The sequence below is a fragment of the Mus musculus genome, chromosome 15 (assembly GCF_000001635.26).
Source record: "Mus musculus strain C57BL/6J chromosome 15, GRCm38.p6 C57BL/6J".
Classification (NCBI taxonomy): Eukaryota; Metazoa; Chordata; class Mammalia; order Rodentia; family Muridae; genus Mus; species Mus musculus.
The window spans coordinates 79544233-79567035 of NC_000081.6; the positions used below are offsets into that span (position 1 = coordinate 79544233).

The window sequence follows — 22803 nt, forward strand, 5'->3', positions numbered from 1 at the left end:
TAGTTTACTCTAAAGAAAGAGCCAGAATAAAAGAGTTGTAATCCTTTCCTCTCCAGCCTTCTTTATGAAATCCTCCTGCCTCAGCCTCCTAAACACTGGGATTATAAATGTGAGTCACCACACCAGGGTCAAATAATACTATTTAGTTACAGGGAGAAAACAAAACAAAAACCCCATCAATGTAGGTTATGGGTATTTGTTTTGTTTTTTAAATAAGATTCAAAGCTAGACATGGTATTGAATAACGTGTAGTCCTAGCACGTGAAAGCTGTGGGCAAGGTCAGAGTTCAAGGGCAGTCTGGTCTATGAGACTTGTGTCAAAACAAACCCCCCTCAGATTTAAATAAGCCTTGTCTTTTAGATACAACAAACAGGTAAGCTAAACAATATAGATATGGCCACTTGCCAAACCTAAGATACAAGAAATTAGAAACTACAATCCTAATATACCCTCTTTGTCTTAATCTATGAGAGTACAGGGCTGTAAAAAAAAAAAAAATCTCATTTCCTTTTTTCTTTTGTTTTTCGAGACAGGGTTTCTTTTATATAGCCTTGGCTGTGCTGGAGGCCTCTCTTTCTGTTTCCAGAGTGCTGGGATTAAAGGCATGAGCCACCATGCTCTGCAAGATCTCATTTCCTTATTTCCTGTAAACCACTAGAAAATTGGAGAAATTTCAAGTTATTTTAAAGAATTTCATTTCAAGACCTGCCAATATTGGGAGAGGTAGCAGGAACCCCACAAGGTAATCCCCTCTTCTGTTAGAACCTGGTGTGGTGGCCTACACCCGTGTTTCTGAACTTGGGGACACTGAGGACACATTCCAGGACAACCGTTAGACTAAGCTTCATGGCCCTGAGACAAACCCACCCTGCAGTGATCATGGCCAGAAATTTTACTGGAATTCTTTGGGTATCTACATTCAGTAGGCAGAATTTGGGTGACTTATTAATACCACTGCTAAACCAGCACAACTAGAAAGAAAAACATTCAACTGAGTAGACCCACCAAGACCTTTAAAAGGCCTCTGGCTTTTCAGTGCAATACTACAGTGAGCCAGGCCTTCTCATTTGACTACTTTACTCCACTTGCAAATGAAGCAACTGATACAAGTCTAAAACACTTCTAGAAATAACCAGTTTTCTTTTGTTTTCAATCTGTAATAATGGCCAAAACCCAATCTTTAGGAGATTTTAAGGCTAAGTCTAATAAGGATAATAATGTGGCTCCTATGTGTTATTTCCACTGGGCTTGCTTATAATCCCAAACTGCTTGGATCTTGAATAATGACCTAGGACAGAATAAAGCTTCTACAATTACGATTCCTTTACAAGGCTTATTCTGATTTTTTTTTCTTTCTACCACTGCCCTCACTTTGAACTCTGCTAACTGTTCTCTTGTTCTGATCTGTGTAGCCCAGGCTAGCTTTGAACTCCAAGCCTGACTCAGTCTCTAGTGCAGGGTGTGCCACCTCAAGGAGTTCTCTTGATTTCAACAGGCTTTGTTAGTTTCAAAAAAAAAAAAAAAAAGTCACCCGCAATTTGGATCTTTTGGAAAGCAACTCCAGCACTTCCCATTCCAATCTGATTCCACTTAACCAAAAATATAACAGAAAGGGAGTAAAACCTAGTTTAAAACCAAAAAAAGGCCTTTTCGACTCCAGTCCCTCTCTAACAGGGATGGCTAACATAGCGGAAAAGAAACGATCTCAAGCAGCTTTTCCTAGATTAAAACTTGAGCATCCGGATCCTCCCCCAGACAGACACTGCGGCCGGCCTGCAGGGATCAAATGATCAGCGAGCGGGCCAAGAGAGGCGACAAGGCTGGCCTGCCACTTCCGAGCCAGGATCGCGGTCCGCAGAGACGTCCGCCCAAGCCTGAGGCCTGCGCGCCGCCGCCATTGTACGGCGCGAGCCTCAGGGCTCTGCGGGCCACCCCGCCCCCCGCCCGCACCTCCCCCTTACCCTCCACGGTCCCTGTCACGATCCCGATCCCCAAAGCCGCCTCCACGCATGGTCCCAAACGGATAAAGATCTGGGAGCGGGGCACGGATGACCGAGCTCGGGAGGGCCTGCGGCTCGGGTCTAGTGATGACCGATGGCGGCGGCGGCGCCTCCGCTGTTGGGGCGGCGGCAGGCGCGGCGCTGTCTCGCTCCGACGCGCTGTCTCCCGTCGCAGACGCCACCGTCGCCGCCTCTCTCGTCGGAGACGGGAGCACAACTCAGAGAATCGGGGTTGTTAGGACAGTCGGGAGGTCTGGTCCCGCTCAAACCGGGCGGTGCCACGGTTGAGGCGTCTCCCTTCCTTCCCAGCAACTGCACAAAATGGCGGCGGCCGCGGAGACCGCTCCAACTTAACGCTACGCACGGCCCAGACGCTACGTAAACAGCGTCTGGAGGGCTCCGCGCGACGCCACGGACATTCTCGGAACCGCTTTACGTCGGTGACGGAGATGGGGGCCCTGGTCGGCCCACCTTAAACAAGGCAATGTGCGCAACCGGCGTAGGGTTCTCGCACCGCCAGCTCTAGAACGTTGGCTGGGGGTGGGGCGAGCCGTCGGCACGACGTCACAGTGTTGGCGTCGTTGGCCCGCCCACTATTGCGGGTCAGCGCAGTCTTCGTAGCGCATTCTGTTTCGAGAATGGACTTTTCCCGGCATTCCGAGCTCAACCCGGCGCTTGAGGCCGGCCTTGTGCAGACATAATGGTAGCACTCCACGTAGCCTTAGTCAGACTTCCGGGTCTCTGGGCAGTAGAACCCAGAGAGTCTTGAGGCCGCTTTCTTGGTTCCAACGTCCCAACGCCGTGTGCCCCAAGCTGGCCACACAGCCCGGCGCCATTTCTTTCCCGTCGCTTTTCGCCGCGCTGGCGCCGCAGCCATGTTGGATGCGTCGTGTCGCTCTCTTTCAGCGGCCAACAGCCTGGCTGGGCCAAAAGACACCCTGTGTTTCCCGCGTTTCTTACTGAGGTGCTATTTTCCGAACAAAGGGTTGGCACCTTTTCCTCTGGCCGTAGTTGACGCAGAGGCCACACCTTCCCAGAGTCCTTTCTGAGGTGGGCGCCTTGGACCTTAGCCACCATGAAAATGGGTGCCTTACCCGGGTGCCCCACTGCAGAAGCGGTGGGTTTGACAGGCTAGGATTTGCAAACCCTATCCGGGGAGGGCAGGCTGGGCTAGGCCGCCGGTGCCACCCAACTCCTAGATTGCTTTCTTTGGCTCGCCATCCCTGCGCACTGCCAAGCCACACAAACTTGGACATAGTTGCTTTACTAAATTGTGGAACTGCTGGGTTCCTTGAGACCTCTAGGCTCATTTCTACCGCCGCGGAGAATGGAGGCCGGCAGACTGGAGGCTTAGTCTTGTCTCATGTCCTGAGTGTTGCTTAGGTTAGGAAAGCCAGGAGAGTAAAGAGGCGTCTTGAGAAACGGTTCATTTGTCACTTCGGCCATGGAGAGCCAGGCATTGTGCTAGTTGCTGGGACACTGGGGATCCAACACGTTCCTTGGCACAGAGCTTTATTCTCTAGAGACGGAGAGGAGACAGATGACAAATGTGTATGTTAGACTTTTGCTGACTTGGAAAAGAAAATGGTGTTGAGGCTGTGGAACAGTGCTTGCTGACCGTGACTGAAGCCCTGGATTCAACACCCAGCACCTCCAAGAACAACAGCAAAAAAACACTAAAGGGAAGGCCATACTTTAATTCCAGCACTCGTGGGTGAATCTCTTGAGTTAAACGCCAGCTTGGTCTACCAAGTGAGTTCCAGAATAGCCAGGGTGACACAAAGAAACCCTCTCTCAAAAACCAACCAACAAACACCAAAGAAACAAAAACAAGAAAGGGGCTAGAGACAAGTTGAGGAAACGGGATGACATCGGGTGCTCTCAGAAGGCATCCCCCATCTATCAAATGACATTTGAGCTGAGGTCTCAACTAAGGTCCTTGCTGCCAAGGGGGAAGATCAATTATGCAAAGCCTGAGTCCAAGAAGATGGAAGCTACTTAAAGAGCTTGGTTTCCTTGAAGGTGAAAATGTCTGGTTTAAAGTAGCGGCATAAAGAAGGACCCCTTTGACTGCAGTGCAGAGAATCAACTGAGAGGCAGCTAAGGCAGGAACAGTTAATCTAGTGAAGGCCCAGTGTACTGTCTCTTTTCTTTAGTCTCTCTGAGTTCTAGGCCAGTCTGGTCTACATAGTAAGACAGACAGAGCTACAGTGTGAGACCCTTTGGACGTGGCTGGGTACTGAAGTCCAGGCAGGAAATGGTGGGACTTGGTGCAGGTTATTACTGCTGAGAGAAATGGTTCAGTTGTGTGGCTGGAGCCAGTGATTTGCTGGTGGTTGGAGAACCAAAGGTTAAGAGTGGTTCCTGGTGTTCCCTAGGAGACAATGGATAATGTATGGAGGTGTTAACAGTCTATACCCTAAGAAGACAAGTTAGGCACTGTGATGGTTTGTACATGCTTGGCACAGGGAATGGCACTATTAGGAAGTATGGCCCTGTTGGAGTATGTGTGTCACTGTGTTTGGGCGTGGGCTTAAGACTCTCACCCTAGCTGCCTGGAAGTCAGTATTCTCCTAGCGGCCTTCAGATGAGATGTAGAACTCTCAGCCCACCCTGCACCATGCTGCCTGGATGCTGCCATGCTCTGCCTTGATGATAATGGACTGAACCTCTGAACCTGTAAGCCAGCTCAATTAAATGTTGTCCTTATAAGAGTTTCCTTGGTCATGGAATCTGTTCACAACAGTAAAACCCTAACTAAGACAGGCACCCATCCCGAAGAAGTCAAAAGGGACAAATGAATCATTAAAAAGGAAAATGTGGGCTGGTGAGATGGCTCAGTGGGTAAGAGCACCCGACTGCTCTTCTGAAGGTCTGGAGTTCAAATCCTAGCAACCACATGGTGGCTCACAACCATCTGTAACAAGATCTGACGCCCTCTTCTGGATTGTCTGAAGTCAGCTACAGTGTACTTACATATAATAAATAAATAAATAAATAAATAAATAAATCTTTAAAAAAAAAACAATTAAAACCCATTTAAAAAAAAAAAGGAAAATGTATTCAGTGTGGCTACTTTGAGAAGATACACTGAATTTCTGTGCCCTTCTTTCCTATCTAACCACATTCAATACATCTTTTCTGCATTTGCTTCTTTTTAACCAGAGACGGTACCCCTAAGAAGAAAAACTGGGTAACCAGCCTTCTTACTGTCATGACATAAAGGAGGGAGACATCTAGAGAATGAAGGCCAGAGATGCCGACCCCCTCTAAGTGTGCACTGTCAGCACCCAGATAAAGTCTGTCTATAATTTATGTGCATTGACATTTGCCTGCATGCAAGTCTTTGTGAGGGAGTCAGATCTCCAGGACTGGAGTTACAGGTGTGAGCTGCTGTGAGGGTAGGTGCTATAAACTGAACTCTGGTCTTCTGGAAGAATAGTGCTCACTCTGAACTAACTAGCCGTCTGGCAAGTGCCAAAGCTTATGGATTTTTGTAAACACAGAGTTCCACTCGATAAAGAGGTCGGAGACCAAGGAAACCAAACTCTTGGCATTAGTGAAAACGTGCTTAGCTCAGTCCACCTCCCCTCCCTCTTTAAATCTAGGAAACAGCTGTTGTGTGCACTCACTGTTCGAGGCATGTGCTAAGAGTTTTCATTATTTTAGTTCATCGGTTAATCCCACAAAACAATAGGGATCTCCTAACGGGATGCTGGGGAAAGCCAGTGGACTACACTTAGGGGAGGGCCTCACTTATTATATTCATTGTTAGCTGCTGACATCTCTCTACAGATGAGAAGGCTGAGGTCCAGGTTACACAGCTCATCGGGAATCACACATTCAGTACATAGAACTGTAAGGCAGCAGCCCTCACCTTGGAGCTCTAGATGCCTGTGGCTCTCCTCAGTGATGACACACTGTCTCCAGACACTGCTCCTTGTCTCCAGCGGGACACCATGCTGTCCTAGAAGCAAATCTCAGGAAGCAGCAGTCCACCTCACTGATGCTTCCTTCCATTCATGGTTTCTCCTGTTTACCTCTGTAGGCTCTCCCTGCCAACAAACCTTTCCTTCTGTCCATATTTTTGTCTGAATGTAACAGTAAAAATCCATACTCAGACAACTTTCATCCACTAGGAGACATGTACTTTTTTACCATAATTAAAAATGATAAGGTTTTATTGTTGAAAATTTTTGGCTGTGAGCTGAATATACTCTGTATGAACATTTGGGTTTTTTTGTTTTGTTTTGTTTTTTGTTTTTTATTTTTTGAGACAGGGTTTCTCTGTGTAGCCCTGGCTGTCCTGGAACTCACTTTGTAGACCAGGCTGGCCTCGAACTCAGAAATCCGCCTGTCTCTGCCTCTCAAGTGCTGGGATTAAAGGTGTGCGTGCGCCACCACCACCCAGCCTGTATGGACATTTGATCTGGTTTCTATAATTCTGCAGTTCCATCATTAAATTTATCTATGTGTGAAACACAGCGTCTCTTTTTTTGTCTTTATGAGACTTATGTGGGGTGGGTTTTTTTTTTTGTTTGTTTGGTATTTTGGTTTTTAGAGACAGGATTGTAGCCCTGGCTGTCCTAGAACTCACTCTGTAGCTCAGACTGCCCTCAAACTCACAGAGGTCCACCTGCCTCTGCCTCCCCAGTACTGGGATTAAAGGTGTGCACCACCACTCCTGGCTTCTTGTGTGGGTTTTCTAATGAGCTGGTTCATTCCCCAAAAGGTTGAAAAGATGGATATGCTTGCAGACAATGACCTGAAGCAGGTGCCATCAAACTGTAATGCATGAGGGGCAAACGAGCAGAGACTTCTGGGAACCTAAGTCTTACAGCTTGCACCCTCATACAAACTCCCTCATAGCAATATGGCTATGACTGTGATGTTGGTTGGCACTGCCAGTCACCAGCTTTGTCATCCATGTGGTGGGTAAATGGAGGTAGGCAGTTGTTGGGGGTCAGTGCTTAGGGCAGCTGATGGGGGTGGATCAGGATACCTAATGGGCTGCTGCAATTGGCAGCCAGAGGTTAGAAGCACCTCAGCAGACATTTCCCTGAGGGAACAAAGCTTAATTTACTGGGGCTGGCACACCCTGTGGCCATCAGAAAAACTATGAACTCTTTTAACTCTTTGGGGCCCGTGAGAAAGAGAAGGAAAGGAAGAAAATTTTCTCTCTCTCTCTCTCTCTCTCTCTCTCTCTCTCTCTTACACACACACACACACACACACACACACACACGCACACACGCACACACGCACACACGCACATACACACACATTCTCACACACTGAGTGAATGAAACAAAAGGCAGGTCCGGTACATACATACAAATATATACATAATGCATACATACAGACCTACAGACAAAAATATACACAAAGAGCAAAGCTCTGGCAAGCAGGCTCCAAGCATTTCACACATATACATATATACACATAATTGGTTGATGGAGCAAACTCCAACCCCCATTTACACAAACCTTACACACATACATACATATACACAGTTGATGGATGGAAGGAACAATGTTCTAGCCCCCACACTTAAATTTTTCTTCCATAACATATATCCCAGCAAAATCTTTCGAGCAATATAAAAGTACAATGTGGCCGGGCATGGTGGTGCACGCCTTTAATCCCAGCACTCGGGAGGCAGAGGCAGGCAGATTTCTGAGTTCGAGCCAGCCTGGTCTGCAAAGTGAGTTGCAGGACAGCCAGGGCTACACAGAGAAACCCTGTCTTGAAAAACCAAAAAAAAAAAAAAAAAAGAAAACAAATTATTTCCAAGAAGCCACATACATTTGTAAGTAAGTAGCTTGTTATAGATTAACAAAGGTAAGCAAGCAGGTAAGTTTTTTTGTTTGATTGTTTGTTTGTTTGTTTTTCTAGACAGGGTTTCTCTGTGTTCCTCTGGCTGTCCTGGAACTCACTCTTTAGACCAGGCTGGTCTCGAACTCAGAAATCCGCCTGCCTCTGCCTCCCAAGTGCTGGGATTAAAGGTGTGTGCCACCACGCCCGGCTTGCAATTCTTAATCATATCAGGAAGCTGAGGGCAAAATGGGTATAATCATCACCAGGCCAGCCTCAGTGAGAGTCGCGCCAGCCCGTGCTGCCATTGTTCTTGTTCCCTGACCACAGACGGTCCCTAGCTCAACTATTAAGTGTGTCTTTCTGGACTTCAGATTGTTCCCTACATCAGAGCTTAGGGTTTTCATACAATTCTTAGAGTAAGAGGGATGTAAGGGCCACAGGCAGAGCAGAGCTCCACAACAGCATGAAGCCCTCAGGGTTATCCCGCACTGAGGCTCATCCACGAGGCTGTGGCCAACCACTGAGCCAAATTCCACAGGTCTAAAGCCATTTGTTGTTCCTCCTGCATGACCCTAGGCACAACGTGCCATCCCACGTAAAAAGGACGAAAACATTTCTCCACTGTGGGCTCTGTCATGAAGTGTCTACGTGACAGGTGCAGAGGCACTTAGAAAAGCAAAGAAGTCAAAGTAGCAGGAAATACCTTTCTGTGACTAAAAATTCCACCAGCACTGGAGAGGTTGAAGCAGGAGTGTAGAGAGCTCCAAGCTAACAAGCATGGGGTTCATTGTAAAATCCTCTGTGTGTGTGTGTGTGTGTGTGTGTGTGTGTGTGTGTGTGTGTGTGTGTGTGAGAGAGAGAGAGAGAGAGAGAGAGAGCGCACACACAGCACATTGAGGGTATATCTCAATGATAGAGTGCTTGCTTAAAATGTCCTAAGACCTCAGTTCAATCCCTTCCACCACAGAATTATTTAAAAACTGAACAGAGGGGGAAAAAACTAGTTCAATGTTCTCAGCAAAATGGAAGGAAGGCAAAGCTCTAAGTAGTTTGATTTTACCTGTATGGATGTCCTTGGCTCCATACAATAATTAATGTCTCAGTCCTTGGGCTTCAAATATACATGAGCTTATGTTGTACTCACCTTAGCTTCAGTTGTCAGAGACATCGCTTGTCCAAAGATATTAGCTGGGAGGCTCCAGAAATAACTTAAGTTTTATTTATTTTATGTATATGAGTACACGGTCCTTATCTTCAGACACACCAGAAGAAGGCATTGGATCCCATTATAGATGGTTTTGAGCCACTGTGTGATTGCTGAGAATTGAACGCAGGACCTCTAGAAGAGCAGTCAGTGCTCTTAACCACTGAGCCATCTCTTCAGTCCTTTTTTAGTTTATTTTTATGTGTTTGAGGGATTTACCTGGATCTATGTCTGCCACAAGTGTGAAGTGCCCAGAACGCCTAGAAGAGGGCATCAGATGACCGATTGTGCTGGGCTCTGGACTATAAAAGCTCCATTCCAGAAAAGGGCTCAGCTCAGCTAGTGCAAGGAGCCACACTCCAGGGACTTCCAGGGCCTTGTATATCCCCTACCACACCATCTCCCAGGCCACTGGAAGCCCAGCAGAAGTTTGATAAGTATGTGCATACTCTATTTAACCTGCTCTGGGTTAAATGACTGAGGGAGAGAGCATTGCAGAGCGAGGTCCCAGCTTTTTGATCATCCAGGTCACTTTCCGGGTACAGGAGAATCGTAGACCCTCTAGCCAGCTCCCTCACTGGCTATGCAGTACTGTAGCAGCTGTTTCTTTCTAAGAAAAGACCCTTCTGTCTTTCTCCAGACACTATAGGATGTGATAGTGAAACTGCTATGGCCACTTTTGACCAGGAAGGGAAATTTGAGGGAGTAAAACCAGGGCAGTGTGGATAAAGAGGACTCAAGCACTTGACCCTAAACCCGTTGACTTTTGGACTTCTGATGCAAGATGACACATTTCCTCATTAAAATTAACTAACAAAAAAGGATGCCCTCATCTACTGCTAAAGGGAGGGGAGCATCCAAACAGCTCTCCCTGGACAGCACAAAATCGGAAGCTCTGTAAGGTAAGCAGCTCAGTGCTTCCCTAATAACCATTTTTCTCGGCCAGCAAGATGACTAAGTGGATAAAGGTGCTTGCAGCTACGTCCTGATAACCCAGAGTTCATCCCAGGACGGAAAATGGCAGAAGCAGAGAATCAACTCAGCAAAGTTGCCCTTAGACTTACACACACACACACACACACACACACACACACACACACACACACACAGACACAAACACACACACACACACACACACACACACACACACACACACACACACACAGAGAGAGAGAGAGAGAGAGAGAGAGCACAGAAAAAAATAATACAAGTTTCTTTCTCCTTAATAACAATGGCAGCTGGGCCTCCTAATGTCCAGGACAGAAGGCAACGTTGCAGATGTTTGTGGCAAATGTATTTTTTTGTTTGTTTGTTTTTTGTTTTGTTTTTCGAGACAGGGTTTCTCTGTATAGCCCTGGCTGTCCTGCAACTCATTTTGTAGACCAGGTTGGCCTCGAACTCAGAAATCCGCCTGCCTCTGCCTCTGCCTCCCGAGTGCTGGGATTAAAGGTGTGCGCCACCAAGCCCAGCGTTTGTGGCAAATGTGATGTAAGGACCAGGCTGGGGAGGAGAGCTGCTTCCTAGGAACTGACTGCTGGAAGAAACCTATATTTTGCCTCTTGCCCTTTTATCTTTCTTCTCCTAACATGAAGTCCCAGCCTTAGATGGAGTGCTAAGATGGTCAGAACAGAAGCCTGGGCCCTGAGGAAGGACTGGAACCACTTCAGTGTGTCTGCCCGCTTTGCCTCGGCCTACCTTCTCTTTTAGTTTGTTGTTGTTTTAAGTAGAGTCCTTTTTTTTTTTTTTTTTTTTTTTTTTTTTTTTTTTTTTTTTTTTTTGGGGACAGGGTTTCTCTGTATAGCCCTGGCTGTCCTGGAACTCATTATGTAGACCAGGCTGGCCTCAAACTCAGAAATCCACCTGCCTCTGCCTCCTGAGTGCTGGGATTAAAGTCGTGTGCACCATGCCTGGCTTAGTCTTGTTATATGGCTCAGACTAGTCTGGAATTGGTGATTCTGCCTCAGCTTCAAGACAAGTGCTGGGATTACAGGCTTGTGCCCCTGTGCTTGGCTCTAATGTTTCTTTTCTGTATGAGAGAAATAAACCTAATTTTTTTATTAGATATTTTCTTTATTTACATTTCAAATGCTATCCTGAAAGTTCCCTGTACCCCCCCCCCCCAACCTGCTCCCCTATCCACCCACTCCCACTTCTTGACCCTGGCGTTTCCCTGTACTGGGGCATATAAAGTTTGCAAGACCAAGGGGCCTCTCTTCCCAATGATGTCCAACTAGGCCATCTTCTGCTACATGTGCAGCTAGAGACATGATCTCTGGGGGTACTGCTTAGTTCATATTGTTGTTCCACCTATAGGGTTGTAGACCCCTTCAGCTCTTGGGTACTTTCTCTAGCTCCTACATTGGGGGCCCTGTGTTCCATCCAATAGATGACTGTGAGCATCCACTTCTGCATTTGCCAGGCACTGGCATAGCTTCATACGAGACAGCTATAACAGGGTCCCTTCAGGAAAAATTTTCTGGTATATGCAATAGTGTCTGGGTTTGGTGGCTGATTATAGGATGGATCCTCGGGTGGGGTAGTCTCTGGATAGCCCATCCTTTTGTCTTAGCTCCAAACTTTGTCTCTGTAACTCCTTTCAGGGTATTTTGTTCCCTATTCTAAGGAGGAATGACGTATCCATCCATTGGTCTTCCCTCTTTTGGATTTTCTTGTGTTTTGCAAATTGTATCTTGGGTGTTCTATGTTTCTGGGCTAATATCCAGTTATCAGTGAGTGCATATCAAGTGACTTCTTTTGTGATTGGGTTACCTTGCTGTCCTGGCTAGTTTTGTGTCAACTTGACACAAGCTGGAGTTATCACAGAGAAAGGAGCTTCAGTTGAGGAAATGCCTCCATGAGATCCAATTGTAAGTCATTTTCTCAATTAGTGATCAAGGGGGAAAGGCCCCTTCCTTGTGGGTGGGACCATCTCTGGGCTGGTAGTCTTGGGTTCTACAAGAGAGCAGGCTGAGCAAGCCAGGAGAAGCAAGCCAGTAAAGAACATCCCTCTATGGCCTCTGCATCAGCTCCTGCTCCCTGACCTGCTTGAGTTCCAGTCCTGACTTCTTTCAGTGATGAACAGCAATGTGGAAATGTAAGCTGAATAAACCCTTTCCTCCCCAACTTGCTTTTTGGTCATGATGTTTGTGCAGGAATAGAAACCTTGACTAAGACACTCGCTCAGGATGATATCCTCCAGATACATCCATTTGCCCAAGAATTTCATAAATTCGTTGTTTTTTTTTTTTTTTTTTTTTTTTTTTTTGGTTTTTCGAGACAGGGTTTCTCTGTGTAGCCCTGGCTGTCCTGGAACCCACTTTGTAGACCAGGCTGGCCTACAGAAATCCGCCTGCCTCTGGCTCCCAAGTGCTGGGATTAAAGGCGTGCACCACCACGCCTGGCTAAATTCATTGTTTTTAATAGCTGAGTAGTAATCCATTGTGTAAATGTACCACATTTTCTGTATCCATTCCTCTGTTGAGGGACATCTGGGTTCTTTCCAGATTCTGGCTATTATAAATAAGGCTGCTATGAACATAGTGGAGCATGTGATAAACCTAAATTTTATATAAGACACTATCATTTTGAGATTTTTCTTTTCTATTCAACCAAGTAAAATCCCAACTAATAGGCTAATACTAACTTCTGCAACTTTCTGTTTACTGTATTGCCACTGCAGGAGAGAACACCATGGACAGTGAATCTTGAGACCTCCCACCTGAAAATGTTAGGCAAGCCTTGCTGGTTAGCCCCCTTCTTTTTTTTCTTTTTAATGTTTTTTTCGAGACAGGGTTTCTCTGTATAGCCGTGGCTGTCCTGGAACTCACTCTGTAGACCAGGCTGGCCTTGAATTCAGAAATCCGCCTGCCTCTGCCCCCCAAGTGCTGGGACTAAAGGCTGGTTGGCCCCCTTCTACTGCCTGGAAGCAGCACTGTGGAGTTACCCTGCTTGGGCCTTGGTTGGGACTCTAGACATCAAGTACTAGGCTCCAATTCCTGCCAACTGAAACATAGGGAACCTTGTCAGAAGGACATGAAGGGTCAGGGGGTTGGCAGGAGGCTGGAGCATCAGCATGGGAATGGATGCAGCTTGGCTATGCTGCAGTCAGGAGGCAGAGAACACCAGCCTAGCAGCAGGAACAGCCTGCTCTGTGCACGGGCACTACCGCTGACCAGCAGTCACAGAATCCAGGTGCCTTTAACTCCTGCCATCATCCTTAGCTCTGCCACCCAGTATCCTATTCCCAAAATAGACTGTATGAGCTGGGGAGAAGTGAACTTATTTATTTATTTTTGTTGGGCAGTGGTGGCACACGCCTTTAATCCCAGCACTTGGGAGGCAAAGGCAAGCGGATCTCTGAGTTCGAGGCCATTCTGTTTACAGAGCGAGTTCCAGGACAGCCAGTGATACAGAGAAACCCTGTCTCAAAAACTAAAAGTAAACATATAAATTATAATTTATCATAAACAATAATTACATTACATACTACAATTGTGTATTATATTTATACTATATTATACATATATGTTAATATATAATAGAATATAATTAGTATAATTATAATTCAACACAATGCAGTATAATATATAATAATAAATGAAATAAATTATAACATAAAGTTATTTAGATGATATTTAAATAAATTATAAATGAAATATTTATTTACTTGTTTTTGTCCCAGGATACCTTATGTAGTCTTGGCTAGCCTGGAAATTACCATTTAGACTTTGCTGGCCTCCAACTCACAGAGTTGCCTCTGTCTCCTGAGACAAATGGCATGCACCCCTCATCTGGCTAGAGACAATACATTTTTCTTAACACCTTCTCTGGCTTCAGTGTGTAGTACTTTGGTGGATTTATTTTCTTTTTCTTTCTTTCTTTTTTTTTTTTTTTTTTGGTTTTTCGAGACAGGGTTTCTCTGTGTTGCCCTGGCTGTCCTGGAACTCACTCTGTAGATCAGGCTGGCCTCGAACTCAGAAATCTGCCTGCCTTTGCCTCCCAAGTGCTGGGATTAGAGGCCTGTGCCACCACGCCCGGCTTTATTTTCTTTTTCAAAGTGCTGAGGATTAAACCCAAGGCCCTGTACTTTTGAGGTAGGTGCTCTTCGGATAAGCTATATACCTCAGTGGTAATTGTTAGCAGAGTCTTAGCACCTCACTCAATGACCTTTTCAGGTGTAAGTGCAGAGCTTCACCCTTCTCCTTCCCTTGATGAAAACTTTGTTCTTCCTCTTGGAGCACACTGTCAACAGTCAGCTGTGAACTACCATCCCCCTCTCTTTATAGCTCATCTTACACCAACTCTGACATTTTGTCTGGAAGGGTCTTGAGCATGGTAGGTAGGTGCTGTACTACTGAGCTACACCCTAGCCTGGCTGCATGTGTTACCATCTGTGATGGTTTAAATATGCTTGGCCCAAGGAGTGGCACTACTAGGAGGTGTGGCCTTGTTGGAGAAGTGTGTCACTGTGGGGGTGGGCTTTGAGACTTTCCTCCTAGCTGCCTAGAAGCCAGTCTTCTGTTTGCCTTCAGAACAAGATGTAGAACTCTCAGCTTCTCTAGCATCATGACTGCCTGGACACTGCTGTTTCCTGCCATGATGATAATGGACTGAACCTCAGAACCAGTAAGCCAGCCCCAATTAAATGCTGTCCTTTGTAAGAGTTGCCTTGGCCATGGTATCTTTTCACAGAGATAAAACATAAAGTAAGACACTGTTTCAGCTGGGTCATTGTAATTGCCCCACATCTCCCCTTATGCCAGTGTTATTCCTGTACCCGTTCTCTGTGCTTCCACCAGATGACTGTCCCAGCTGCTTTTCCATATCTCCCAATGAGAGCCTGAAATCAGTCATCTTTTTCACTACAAAAGCCATGCATGTGCCTGCCTTGAGCCTACCAAATCCAGTGGTGGCCAAGTCTTAAAGCTTCTTGCAAGCTCTGAAATATGTAGTGTTTCACAAAGTCTTCACAGGATGAATGATGGTGAAGGAAAGGCCTGATTTCTCTATTGGGTGTTCTGACCTGGTGGGAGAGCACCCTGGAGCTCCATCGGGCACCTTGGCCACCTTGTAGGGGACAGCATGTGGCAGAACATTAGTAGCCTGAAGGCAATAGATCAGGTGAAGTGGCAGGTTCATGTCCTGAAAACACATTTGCGATCTGGGCACCAATGGCGACAGAAGTCACCTCTTCAGCTAGCTTTTCAGTTCTCTGAGACAATGAATTTCTTGATATGTTCATGCTAGTTTGAGTTTCTGTGGATTGCAATCAGGAGTGTTGACTGTTGCAGGATATTTGCTCATACTGTAAACATTGAGATTATGTTGTTTACTGGAAAAACCTGTTTCTAGTTGTGGTGTGCCTCAGCTCTTACTTAGCACACAGCTTTAATCCCTCTGACTGGAATACAGACACACCCTTAGTACACACCTTTAAATCCCAAACAGTGATGGCAAAGTTAGTTTGTAGTAGGAAGCGCCGTGTTTGAAAGTAATGTCCAACTGTGGCAGACAAAGTGATGAATCAGAGAAAGATTTGACAGGATAGGATAAGCCCAGCTCTCACGAGAGAGGAAAGAGGGGCAGTGTAGGAGGGAGCTGCACAGAGGGAGGGAGGAGGCAGTTTTACTGGGAGAGTGTTACAGAGACAGATTGAAGAGAGAACAAGTAGACAAAGGTGAAGACAGAATGACACAGAGAACAAGAAGGAGCCAGATTAGAACAGATTGCTAGAGTTAGTTTGAGGCCAAGGAGAGACTGAGAGAAGCCAGATTGAATCAGTTACCATGGAGAGGAGTTGGAGCCAGAACAGCTGAGTTGACCAGCCAGCCAGAGCTCAGAAAGAACTAGAAATGATGCACTTACTCAGCAGTAAGTCTCAGAGGCTGAAAACTTTCCGGGTCTAGATTAGATTGTACAGAAGCTAGAAGCTTCCAGGACTAGACCTAGGTTAGCAGATGGAGGCAGTAATCTCAGAGACAATTACACCAGGTGAATAGAAGATATTTTTACATGACAAATTGTTTTCTCTGTTTCTACAACTGCTCCATACCCTCTAAAATAGGGGGCCAGACCTCTTTCTAAACTCTGGAAGGAAAATGACAGAACCCACTTTGCTTTGTCACAGCGACAAAGTAAATCCTGGTTTAGAACAGCTCAAAATATACCCATCGCTGGCCCAAACACCTACAAGGTTTGCTGAGTTCCCATAAAGTTGACCCCAAACTTTAGTTTTTCTTCTATCTCCACAGGTCCAGTTTCTGTTTTCCCAAGCAGGACACATCATAGCCCAATAAAAGGATTCTGGTCTGAGCAGCATGCCATAATGAAACAAAGTCTCCTCCCAGAATGTCAGGCCTTTATGTTGAGCACTGGTTTCTGACCCCACTGCCCACTGCTGAGCTAGAAAAAATTTAAAATGCCAAAATATGTGGGGAGAAGTGGTATATCCCTTTCATGTCAGCATTTGGGAGACAGAGGCAGGAGGATCACTATGAGTTTGAGAACAGCGTGGTCTACAAAGGGAGTTTCAGGACAGCCAGGGATGTTACACAGAGAAACTCTGTCTTGAAAAACAAACAGAAGCCAAAATAAAAGGGCCAGAAAGTTCTTTTTAAAGATTATTTATTATGTATACAGTGTTCTGCCTGCATATATGCCTGCACACCAGAAGAGGGCACCAAATCTCATTATAGATGGTTGTGAGCCACCATGTGGTTGCTGGGGATTGAACTCAGGACCTCTGGAAGAGCAGTAAGCACTCTTAATCTCTGAGCTACTTCTCCAGCTCAAGAAAGTTTTTTGCTTTTTGTTTTTAAGTGCCTTTAGTAACAAATTCCTTTCCTAGAACAAAACAATGCTTCAGTACTTGCTGGTAAAATGATTTAAGTGAATTTGCAGAATGTAGAACACCTGTTCCTAGATGTTTCTGTTCCTGCTTTATTCAGAGGAGCCACTTCTGTGGTTTTACAGGAGAAAAAGGCGGAAGGGCTCTGCCTCCCAGGACCCAGCTTTCTGCTGCCCCAGGGAGCCCTCAGGCCTCTGTGGTCTATGCCCTTCCTCCCCTGCATTAGGACTTCATGCATTAGGGTCAATCCAAATCCTCACCATTCGCTCTCTCATTTTCCTGAGCACTGGTCCCTTCTCCAGTGTGCTGCTCCTTGGGGCAGGACCCACTCCTTGTCTATTAGCATGGACCATCTAAGAGCTAACCAGTAAATGACTGAATGCAGAATCAAAAACCTTTAGTAGTAAATACTTTACTTTTTGGATTTTCATTTTAGTTAACACAATATAAAAGATCACCTGTAGCAATTATATATTAGTATTTTAATTTTTAAATAGTCTTATATTTTGAAAACTAGATTTTATTTTTGACAATCACACACACTCAAAAACAATGTTCTTTCACAAATTCTTTGATGTCTCAGCTATAGATTTTACATTTATATTAGCTCTAAAATTAAAAAAACAACAACTTTGAATTCTCCACTCAAAACATAAAAACATACCATTTTTGGATAGTGTCATATCGCCCAGGCCAGTTTTGATAATTGGGCATGGTAGCTAAAGCTACCTAGGCCTCCCAAATATTGAGATTACAAGTGTGCACCACCATGCCCAATTATCATAACACATTTTTTAAAAGTCATTTCAACTTGACATATCAGATGATTGAAAAGTTGGCTTAATGTTTCTCTCCTCTTATTGTAAAGATGCATGTGAAGGCCACCAGGGTGATTACAAACAGCTCATGTATACTCCAAGCTTTCACCTCACATGAGCTCTCTTGGGGAACAGCACCCAGTTCTCAGTCCCAGCACCATAGTCATTGGTGCTATGCCCCAAGAAATGCTGGATGAGAAGTCTGGGGTTGGGGGGTTGTGGGGAAGATGATACATATCTGAGCTCCTTTGAATTTCTGTGTGCTCAATGGCTTACTTTAGTAGGCAGAAGGAAGGGCACTGGGTACCCCTTCCCCAATACCTGACAGGCACATTTATGCATATGTGTCTATCAAGTAATTCAAGAATATGTATGCATATTTCTGAATCAACATGCAGTATATATATATAGTTGGTTGCATATCAGGAAGGAACTTTTAAGATAAATATAAGCTTCACATCGCTTTTGCTGACTTTCTTTTAATAACACTTGGGGAAAAAAACAAACTCTTATTTCAAGATGTAAATTCAAGGCTGCTTCCCACTTCTCCAGCCCCTAATAAGCAGCAAGAAGCAGTCTGTACCAATTCCCCACCTACTCCTTGGCATCCCCGATCCCTCCAGCGGTTATTGCGAAGGTGGCTTCATTTTCAGGCATCTCGGGGCTACAGAATACAAGGGAACAGAAGTTTATAAAAAGCTCTGTTTCTAAAAATACTGTGCACATGTCACATTCATCACGTTCCCATCAGTCTGAGTCTCCAGAGACGCTGCAGTGCGGGTGCAGCTAAATGTGCCTACCGAGCTTACCTAGCAGAGTTATCAACCCTCGCAAACATTGTTAAACAACTTCTATATATAAGGGTTTGAATGTCAAGAAAAATTACTCCCAAACTTGGAAACAGGCAAATGGGGATAAACTGGGTGTTTTATCAGGATAGTTTGAGGCTGTGTACAGGTCCTGTGGGGCCTGTCTGACTCCTTTGGGGTGCAGCTTTAGTCAGGCTTTGCCAACAAAGGGAAAGCTGAAAAGGGCTTTGAAATAAAGCAGGCAAGTTCTGAGCGCCCGCAGGGAAAAGCTGGTTGTCCAGCTTGTCCTTCAGCTTCCTGGTTCTTGTTGGGTAAGGGCTCTATGCATTCTGTGTTGTCATTAACTGCAAGTAGTGCAGCTCTCGTCAGAGAACCAGAACTTGTGAAGTTGGAGCACCTACCATTAGTACTGAACTGTGGAGACTGGCTAATTTTTGATCAATTAATTCATTTCTTCATTCCCTATTTGACTAAACATGTTTGTCTAAACATACTTTGAGTTTTCTTTTGATTTAGTTTAAAAACCTTATTAATTTTCATTAATTGATGAGGAGTCATCCGAGTGATCCACACTGAATCAGTGGGGTAAGGGAAAAGGCAAGTCTTGTGGAGAAAGGAAGATGGAGCTGAGGAAGGAGGACGAGCTATGTGGACACTGGGTAGTCAGCTGAGAAGCTGGTAACATTTTGCTCTCTCTGTGTGTAGTGCTGGACACTGACCTCAGAGTCTTGGACATGACAGACAAGTGATCTCTCACCTCGCTACACTCCCAGCCCTTTTGTTATTTAAGGTTTTTTTTTTTTTTTTTTTTTTTTTTTTGAGACAGGGTCACTCTATGTATTTCTGGCTGTCCTGGCACTCTCCATGTAGTTCAGGCTGGCCTCCGACCTCTGCCTACTGAGTGTTAGGATTACTTACTTTTTATTTATTTATTTACTATGTAGCTCAGGCTGGCACTAAACTACTCACCCTCTTGCCTCCCCAACTGAGCAGGTAACAGGTGTGTGTGTGTGTGTGGTGTGTAAGGCATGCTTGCTAGTTACATGTATAGTACATGGAAGCTAAAGTTGATATCAGAGATTGATAACTTCTATCAGTCTCTACTTCATCTGTTAAATCAGAGTCTTTCTTAAATCTGGAGTTCTCTACTTCAGCCGCACTTGGTCAACAAGCCCCAGAATCCTTTTGTTTCCCCAGTGCTGGAATTATTGATAAATACCATTAGCTCTTATGCAAGTACTACTGAGCCTCCTACAAACTCAGGTCAGATAAGGGGCTATGTGGGGAGCGTTATTCTAGGCAAAGGAAACACGTGGGAGAGACTCTTAACGCAGGAGCCTGCCCTGCAGTGCCTTTGCTGGAGGATCACAAGTTTAAGACCTGCTTGGGCTCCATAACATCTGGCTTCAAAAATGGGGAATGGGCTGGGTAGGAAAGATCAGTTGCTAGGCTGTGTGCCTTGTGTCACTTGAAGCCCTGGCTTTAATCCTCAGCATTGAATAAAATCAGGTGTGGTGATGCACGTCTGCAATTTGACCACTCAGGAGGCGGAGGGAAGAAGATCAGAAGCTAAAAGTTATCCTTGGCTACATGGAGAGTCTGAGGGCCTGAGCTACATGAAACCCTGTCTCAAAAACAATGTATGTGGTGGAAGCACAGGGGCCAAGGGCCACATAGCCCTTTACCTAACCATCTTTCTCACGTCTTTAAGCCTTTGGTCATACGTGACCTTCTCCAGGATGAGTAAGGTGCTGAGTTTGGAGGAGCCGCAGTAGTGCTCACATAAGAGAATCCCTTGACTCTTCTAGTCTCTTTTTTGTTTTGTTTTGTTTTGTTTTTATGGTTTTTGGAGACCGGTTTTCTCTGTGTAGCCCTGGCTGTCCTGGAACTCACTCTGTAGACCAGGCTGGCCAGAACTCACATAGATCCACCTGCCTCTGCCTCCCAAGTGCTGGGATTAAAGGCGTGCGCCACCACACCCAGCTTTCTATTCTCTTGATTTGGGTGTAAGGTCAGTGAGGCTGGAGAGCTGGCTCAGAGATTCAGAGCACTTGCAGAGGAGCAGGGTTCAGTTCCCAATCCAGTGATACCCACAGAACTGCTCACAACTGTCTGTTTCTGAGGGCTCTGATGCCCTTTTTTGGCCTCCATAGGTACCAGGGATGCATATGCACATACAAACTAAGGCAAACATACAATAAAAAATTAAACACATAAACAAAAATTTAAAAAGCCATTCATGGAATGTAAATGGCTACTCGGGCTTGGCTCTAAGTTATGAGAAGCCTGGTGAGTTCTCTGGCAGAGCAGCAAGTGCTCTTGACTGCTAAGCTATCTCTTCTGCTCCAGTTTTGATACCTTAAGTTCTGATCTGGTTTTGCTGTTTTGATATAAGATGTACATGTCTTTGTTTAATTGTAACAAAGTCTCACTTACTCTCTAGCCCAGGCTCATCTGGAATTCACTAGGTAGGGGCTGGCCTCACATTAGCAGCAATCCTCCTGTGTCAGCCTTAAGTACTGAGAGTACAATCATGAGCCACCACATCTGACTTGAATCAAGTTTATGGAAACTTGACATAACTAACCTTGTTGGCAATTTACTGTTCCAAAGCCTTATTGAATTCGCAAGGCTGAAACAACCTCTTAGGTCAATAAGAATGGTATGAACTGTTTATCTTAAAGATCTGCAGGAGGCCTGGATGAGACCTACAAATGACTGAACAGGTACTTAGGTTCATCCATTTGTTAATTTAGTGATTAGTTATGGCCTACCAAGTGTCAAGTCTCAGCTCATTGCTGGGAGTGTCAGAGATATCCCGTGAAAAAGCGAGCCCTTCACAATCTCCCTAACAGGCCAAATGGCCTTGTGCTAGGAGCTGGTTATCACCCCCTCCTCCCTATTCCCTTCCTGGCACCTGAGGCTGTAAAAGCTGAATTATAGTCCCTTCTTTCCTATCTCTTCCTGAACTCCCATGCCATCCAAGGACATGAGTTACACCTGAGCCCAAGGCTGTCAAGGAGGATCTATGTTCCAGAGATAAGATGCAGAGTGCCTGCTGCCTGGCGCCTGACTTCTGCCCTCATGTCAGCAGATGCCCACTTCTTTGTTCTTTGTAAAATTCCCCCTCAACCCCTCCCCTATTCTCCATGACGTATGCTTTAAAAGGAAGGCACCTCAGCATAATAAATGAGATCTGGATAAATTTGCTTGGTCTCCTGCTTTCTTCCCCTTCCTCTCATTTCCTTCCAGGTTTGCGGTCCCCCTCGCACCCATGAATAACTGAATCCCACTGGACAGGATATGGGAGATTAACTAGTTGTTGTGCTCACAGTCAAGCATAAGTGAGAATGAACAAAGTATTTGGATGTAGCTGGGTGTGGTGTGAAGGCCTTTAATGCTATCATTAGGGAGGCAAAAATCAGGTGGATCTCTGAGTATGAGGCCAGCCAAACTATATAGCCAGCTCCAGGACAGCTAAGGAATATGTAGCAAGCTTGTCTTTAAAAAACAAACTGTTGGGCTGGAGAGATGGCTCAGTGGTTAAGAGCACTGACTGCTCTTCCAGAGGTCCTGCGTTCAATTCCCAGCAACCATATGGTGGCTCACAACCATCTGTAACAGGATCTGATACACTCTTCTGGTGTGTATCTGAAGACAGCCACAGTGCACTCATATAAATAAAAATAAATAATTAAAAACAACAACAACAACAAAACCAAACTATTGGGGGGAGTATTTGGGTGGGGCTAAAATGATGACTAAAATGACAGTGGTTCAGAGCACTTTTGCAGAGGATAGGGATTGGTGTGTGTATGTTTTTGCATGCAGGTATGCATATTCATGTATGCATATGTGGAAGCATAAAGAGAATGTTGGATGTCTTCTTTATTGCTTTATTTATTTATTTTGGGTTGTCTGAGACAAGGCTTATTTGTGTAATCCTGGCTGTCCTGGAACTCTCTCTGTAGACCAGGCTGGCCTCCAACTCACAAAGATCCACCTGCCTCTACCTCCTGAGTGCTGGGATTAAAAAAAGCATGCACCACCACTGCCCAGCTTCCATCTTAATTTTGAGACAGTCTCACACTGAACCTGTTTCAGGTCTCAGGCCCTCCATATGTCTAGAAATGAGCTCCAGCTGGACTTATAGAGGGATTTCTGGAGGTTAGATAGAAGCCAGCATTCCTCAGGAACTTGTGAAACTGGTACACCTCCCCAGAAGGAACCCCTCCCCTCAGCTACTCACCTTCCTATAATGCTCATTTTCTAGCCACTGCTCTCTTGCACTGTCCACCTCCCTGACTG

The 22803-nt window shown here is 45.4% G+C and overlaps 2 protein-coding genes across 11 annotated transcripts in view; both read right to left on the bottom strand.

The window, feature by feature from the left end:
- The window catches only part of Ddx17 (DEAD box helicase 17), a 19069-nt gene extending 16537 nt beyond the window's left edge, over positions 1-2532 (bottom strand). For 3 of the 6 annotated variants that reach the window (XR_001781563.2, XR_384033.3, XM_030248706.1), the window contains exon 1: positions 1963-2532. Coding sequence is in view for 3 of the 6 variants with exons in the window: in NM_001040187.1 (NP_001035277.1) it covers positions 1963-2012 (50 nt within the window). In the remaining 3 variants the exon portion in view is untranslated. The remainder of the gene's footprint in view (positions 1-1962) is intronic. The other 3 variants (NM_001040187.1, NM_199080.2, NM_199079.2) reach the window with 1 other exon arrangement.
- Positions 2533-17264: 14732 nt separating this feature from the next.
- Positions 17265-22803, bottom strand: part of Dmc1 (DNA meiotic recombinase 1) — a 43663-nt gene continuing 38124 nt past the window's right edge. For all 5 annotated transcript variants that reach the window (NR_103477.1, XM_006520407.3, XM_006520408.3 and 2 more), the window contains one exon: positions 17265-18350. Coding sequence is in view for 4 of the 5 variants with exons in the window: in XM_006520407.3 (XP_006520470.1) it covers positions 18281-18350 (70 nt within the window). In the remaining variant the exon portion in view is untranslated. The remainder of the gene's footprint in view (positions 18351-22803) is intronic.